The 6,047-nt window shown below is 38.9% G+C and overlaps 1 protein-coding gene across 1 annotated transcript; it reads right to left on the minus strand.

Moving 5' to 3' along the window:
- Window positions 1-2,432: 2,432 nt before the first annotated feature.
- On the minus strand, window positions 2,433-5,833 carry LOC149828707 (GDSL esterase/lipase At1g29670-like). The gene is made up of 5 exons (XM_090017121.1): window positions 5,413-5,833; window positions 5,302-5,366; window positions 4,243-4,488; window positions 3,762-4,014; window positions 2,433-2,656 (listed from the first exon to the last, which is right to left on the minus strand). The coding sequence occupies exons 1-5, from the start codon at window positions 5,831-5,833 to the stop codon at window positions 2,433-2,435; spliced, it is 1,209 nt and encodes a 402-aa protein (XP_089873247.1).
- Between the last annotated feature and the right edge of the window lie 214 nt (window positions 5,834-6,047).

The following is a 6,047-nucleotide window of genomic DNA, read 5'->3' on the forward strand; positions in this document are numbered from 1 at the left end:
ATCAAGCATGAGTTCTGACCCAACTGCCAAGAGGCAAAAGGGTACTATATAACAAATGAGTATATCGAATTAAGAAAGAACATGATGACAACAAGAGATATAAAGTCAGGTTGGTTGTAAAGGAATTCCAACAGAAGAAAGGTATTGACTATAATGTGATTTTTTATCCTATAGTTGAATTAACTACAATCGGGCTTGTATTGAGTATTGTTGTAGCTTAAAACTTATATTTAGAGAAGTTAGATGTGAAAATTTGTTTTTCTTCATGATGATCTAGAAGAAGACATCTATATGATACAATAAGAAGGGTTTGCAGTGTAGGGTATGAAAGAGCTTGTGTGCAAGCTAAATAAAAGCATGTATCGTTTAAAGCAAGCCCCTAAATAGTGGTATAAGATGTTTGATGGATTCATGTGTAACCACAAATTCATGAAATGTCAGATGGATCATTGTTATTACCTTAAAAGGTTTGATGATTGCTATATCATTTTGTTGTTGTATATAGATGATATGCTCATTGCAAGATCTAACATTTAAGAGATCAACAAGTTGAAGCAAAAAATATCAAAAGAGTTTACAATGAAGAATCTAGGAGCTACAAAGAAACTATTGGGGATGACAATTCCTCGAGATCGATAAGCTAGCTTTTTAAAGTTGTCTTAGGCAGACTATATTGAAAAGGTGTTAAGCAGGTTTCATGTGCAGGATGCAAATCCATAAGTACTTATTTGAAAAGTTATTTCAAATTACCGAAAGAGCAGTCACACAAGTCGGATGAGAACTATGAGTATATTTTCAAATCTATATGCTTCAATAGTTGGCAACTTGATATATGTTATGGTTTCTATCAGGTAAGACATAGCTCAAGCAATGGGAGTCGTGAGCAGGTACATTGCATATCCAAGGAAGCAACATTGAAAAGTTGTAAAGTGGATCCTTCGATACTTAAGAGATTTAAGTGGTAATGTTAGCAATCGTAAAAGCACCACAACCTATGTCTACACTTTGGGTGGCATTGTGATAAGTTGGGTTTTTCAATTACAGAAGATTGTCTCTCTCTCCACCACTGAAGTTGAATGTATTGAAGCCAGCAAGGAGATAATTTGGTTCAAGAATTTTCTAAAAGAGTTTGGTAGAAAGAAAATCAGTAATATTTTTTTTTGCGATAGTCAAAGTGTGATTTACCTAGAAAAGAATGTAACATTCGATGCTAGAACAAAGCACATTCATATAAAGTATCACTTTATTCATGATTTGTTGGCTGATGAGGAACTATCACTAGAGAAGATACATGGATCAAAAAATCCAGCAGACATGTTGATCAATACAGTTAATACAGAGAAGCTAAGGTTGTGTATAACATTAGTTGGCCTTCCTAAATAGTAGTTGGAGGCATCGCACTGGGATTCTAGATTGCATAAGGAAAGAAGTCACAAAGTGTGGTTGCTCAAAAGAAATCAGTCTTCAAGTGGATGATTGTTGAAGGAGTGTGGAGTCTATTTTCTACCTTGATATAAATCCATAATTTATGCATATCCAACTTCACGGTAAGATGTCTTAGGGTTGTAGGGTGTCAGCCTCCTTGCTCGTAAGGCAGGGGTTCAGAGGGCGATAGCCCTCAAGGCAATTTTTTTTTAAAGGTAGTTTTATAATGTTATCCTATACTCCTTATTGTATCGTGCAACACTAGTTGACTCTATGTAAAATTCGTAGACTCCTATTTAAGGAGGCATCCTCCTCAGTATTGTGCATCACAATCCATAAAAAAGAAAGCTCGGACAAGTGTGGTCATGGACGTAGGCAATTCTTGCAAAACCACATAAAATCTTTGTTTTCGTGTGACTTTTTTTTTCTTTTATTTTTTTCATGTTTGTTTATTTGATCCATCGGTAGGTCGAAGCTTTGTTCCCTAACATGCTTGTTTGATAGGAGCAGTTAGTGCAAGTCACCTTGTGTTAGGACATGGCAAGTTCAAAACCCAATGATACAATTGTAAAAAAAAAAACCAAATCCCCTCTCGTTGCTTGTTGATTCTTAGCTTGAACCCTTCCCTCTGTCATCTTTGTATTTTCTCCTGATTTCCCTGATAGACAGGAAAAAGGAATTTCCTTTCATTGTACATAATCATATTACTGATGGCAAACGATAAACTGCACCCCACATATAGAATTATCCTTTTTGAGATTCTCATAACAATACCAGTACAAAATCATGCAAAATTTTAAAAAGACCAAATTCTTATAATTCATAGTACATGGACGATAAAGCCATCCATGTGTTCAGGGAAAGGCAAAAGCTAGTTAGCCAACCCAGTAGAAAATATAGCCAGTCAGAATTACTCTATATCATACGAGAAGAACCAAGAAAAGGAGCACGCTCCTTCCCAGTGCAAGACTATTATCACATAAAATTGACTTTAGAACAGTTGGCTCTCAGCTAAGCCTTGCAAGATGTGCAACATTGAAAGGATATACTTCTTCTGGGAGTCGTGAGAGATAGGCCTTCCTCGCTAAGCGCTTGTACAGTGCCTCAGTAAAGTGCGCGCTATCGAAGTACATATATGCACTCCTATCTTCGCATGGAGTGCTCCCTTTTATGCATCCAAATCCTCGTGGGCTTCCTGTATTGCAACAAGTCTCATTGACCACCTTGAATCCTGATGACAGGCATCCATTATTAAGATACAAAACTCAGTACATTTCCTGGTGAATTGGTTTCATATTGTGACAACAACAACAACAACTACACCTTCATCCCAAAACAATTGGGGTCAGCGATATGAACCAAAAAAGAAATTCATTTTGGGTCTTCCACATGAATCCTTTTCCTCCAATCATTTCTATCCAACGCCATGTCCTCGGTGAGGTTCAAAGCATTCATATCCTTTCCTATCATCTCCATCCAAGTCTTCCTAGGCCTACCCCGACCTCTTTTAACTAATATATTTTCCCATTTCTCCAACCTTCTAACTGGTTTCATATTGTGACAAATTATAAAATTTTGGACCGTCTCATTGCATCTCGAACATAAACAGGATGGCTTCCCTCAAGGGTGATGTACTCTACGGAAACATTTTATGTAAAAGTTCAACAATAGGTATTGATGTCTTATATCCATTATCAAGTGCAAGTGGTTATTTGACATACTAGCTGACGTTATCAAGGGCCATCAAGCAGTAATGTGAGCATGGATGAAGTTGGATGAACATATTCAACACTTTGTGATGCGCATCACATACTCAAATTTAGATTTCTAATGTGTATATAGCCCCACACCTTTGATGACATTTTGTTGTTCTTTCCATGGGCCTCAACTAGGGATGGCAGTGGATCGGGGAAAATGACCCCTCGCCTTGAACCGACGATGGAGGACATGAAATGGGGAATGGACCAGGAATGGAGGTTAAAATCAAAACCCATGCAGAGATGGAGGAAGGGGTGGACTTACTCTTGACCTCGCTCCACCCTGCCCAGTCCCCAATTTCCATTAAGGAAATTACAATTATACCCTTATACATATTATAAAATCTTTTATATATATATAACTCTGACAAAAAACCTTTTCTCGAATCTCTTCTCTCTCTTTCATCTCCTTTCTCTAATGAGCCGTGCGAGCTTCCATTTCTCTCCTCTCATTCCTCAGACGGCGGAAGGCGGAAGGACTGAGAAAATGGGTTCCCGCCCTGCCTTGCCCCGTTTGGACTGGGGATGGAAGACATAAGATTGGGAATGGACCGGGTATTTTAAAAGGTATTAACACACCTTTAGGAGCCGGATTGTCGTAGACATCTCTGATAATCTTGTAGGTATCGACAAAGACAAAATTGGAGCCTGGCAGGTTATGCTTCATCTTGTGTATGGTAGACCTCAAACGAGCATTGTATGATATAGCAGCTTGGTTCAGATCCTCTCTGCATCCTTCTGTGCTCTTTAACGATGATCGAGACCCAGGGTTGCATCCAATTGCTTGGACACCAAACAACAGAAACTTCTTAGCTCCCAAACCATACACCTTCTGCAAAAGCATCGTATACCCAAAAGAACTTAGTGCATCTATAACTGTTCTATTGATAGCAACTTGTAGTCCAATGACGTGTCTAGAAAAGATTACATTTTTTCCAAAATTGGGTTGTCTTGGTAATGCACATTGGCCCTAAAGGATGGAACATGCAATATGCAAGACTTCTCCAACCGTTCAGCATGAAGAAGATGATTGATGATGTAAAGCAGGAAATTTGTGCACCTTGACTTGCAGAGTAAAATTCGCCAAGAGGGACTCTAGGAATTCTTCTGATGCGCATTGTTTCTGTTTCTGCCCAGCTGATTGCATGCACGCGCTCATGCAGTCATTACCTCCAATGTTGAACACAAATATGCTCTGTGACAGGTAGGTGGAAAGCTGCATTGTCTTGTTAAGTTGTGTCCTCAAATCGGGAAGTGTTGTATTTTCAAAGAGTTCTATTTGCTGGTTCATTGGTATGATTTTAACCTGCAAAAAGCTCACATTAAGCAAATGCTAGAATAGATCTATAATTAATCAGCTTGTTCCTCTTGTATACTCCATTGATCTATAATTAACTACATGTTTCGTAATCAGCTGGATTTGTTGGCTCACTGTAGGTCTTCATCATGGTAGATGTTATCAGATCCTATGGCATAAGATGCGGTGCGTCCCATGTTGATTCTAGCCGATCGGATGAGCGGCCAGGATGCGACATATGATGGATCCCGTTATTTTATTTTTCATATTATGGCAACCGTGTTCTGTTTCTGCTATAAACTAGAATTCCTGGATTTCATGAAATTGATTGTGATTACGGAGATCAACTACAAAAATTTAGCTGATAAGACGGAATATTCCACCTAGAGGTTCCTTGTTGGACCACATTAGGGTAATACAATGTGTAATAATCTATACGAAATTGAAATTAAACCAACACACGTGTCCTTTAAGGATGACACTTTCCTTGGGGAAAACAAAAAATGGATTAATAAATAAATAAGTTTTATCTTGATTATTAACCAGTCAAAGTGTAGACCCGAGAAATGTTTCAAAGGTTTACGAGTGATTGACTCTAGTCAAGCTTCCAAGCCTATGAAAATTAACCAGATTTAATCAGTCCCGACAGCATCATTAAGTGACTAGTTGATCCAATGACTAATATTCTGCCAGAAAATGTTTCTTCAAGTTAACAAAACCAGCTTTTCTCTGCTGCTTCCGCCAGATCTCTTAAAACTAAGCCTTACCTTAACAAATCGCTCCTATAATTTTAGCCAAAATAGCAATCACGAACTTGGTAACGTTCTTGTACTCAGGAGTACCCCTCAAATCAAGAACTTGGTCACGTTCTCGTTCTCTACGCCAGTCTATAATTAGATTTAAAAAAAACAGAAACCAAGTTCATGAAATTACCTCTACCTACAAGTGTAAAAAAGCTGGTACTTACAGATTTGAAAACGACAAAATCAAGAACTCCTGCGCCCCCAGAGGCATAGTTAACTCCATTGAGAATCATCTCCCCATTGGCTCTTGGGTCCACTGCAGCAGGAAGGAAACGGGGAAGCCCCAAAAGCTGACCCAAGATATCAGTTGGGTTCCTTCCATTTGTGATCCTTCCAGTAGGTCCAATGGGGAAGTCTATTCCATAAGGCAGAAAAATGCTGCCGGAGTTAGGGTTCAGAAAGGCATTGTTTCCATTGTCAACCATGGAGTCCCCAAATACAAAAATGGCAGGCACTTGTTGCTTCTTTGGAGATGCCAGAGAGTATGAAAAAGGAAAGAAGGCAACAATGGAGCAGCAAAAGAAGATGAAGAAGAAAGAGATCCTTGCCATTTTCGCAGGCAGGAGGAGACTCTCTGAACTACACTGTCGAAAGACATGTAGAATCATGTGCCTGGGTCTCCCTATGAAAAAGCGCACAGTAAAATTTTGTTTTACTGCTTAAAACTAATGAAGGGAGAAACGGAGTGGGAAAGAAAAAGACGAGGGCGTAGTGATGGTGCTTTTGGACACTCTATGCTGACGGAAGCACATCCACGTGTACGGG

Source organism: Nuphar pumila, chromosome 9, assembly GCF_984573655.1.
Source record: "Nuphar pumila chromosome 9, dmNupPumi1.hap1.1, whole genome shotgun sequence".
In the NCBI taxonomy this organism is placed as follows: domain Eukaryota; kingdom Viridiplantae; phylum Streptophyta; class Magnoliopsida; order Nymphaeales; family Nymphaeaceae; genus Nuphar; species Nuphar pumila.

Coding starts and splice junctions, on each gene's coding strand:
- LOC149828707 (XM_090017121.1), bottom strand. CDS start 5,833: ATGGCAAGGATCTCTTTCTTCTTCATCTTCTTTTGCTGCTCCATTGTT. Junction 5,367..5,412: donor TTTTACACTTGTAGGTAGAG/GTAATTTCATGA, acceptor ATCTAATTATAG/ACTGGCGTAGAGAACGAGAA. Junction 2,657..3,761: donor CGACAATCCGGCTCCTAAAG/GTGTGTTAATAC, acceptor GCCTGTCATCAG/GATTCAAGGTGGTCAATGAG.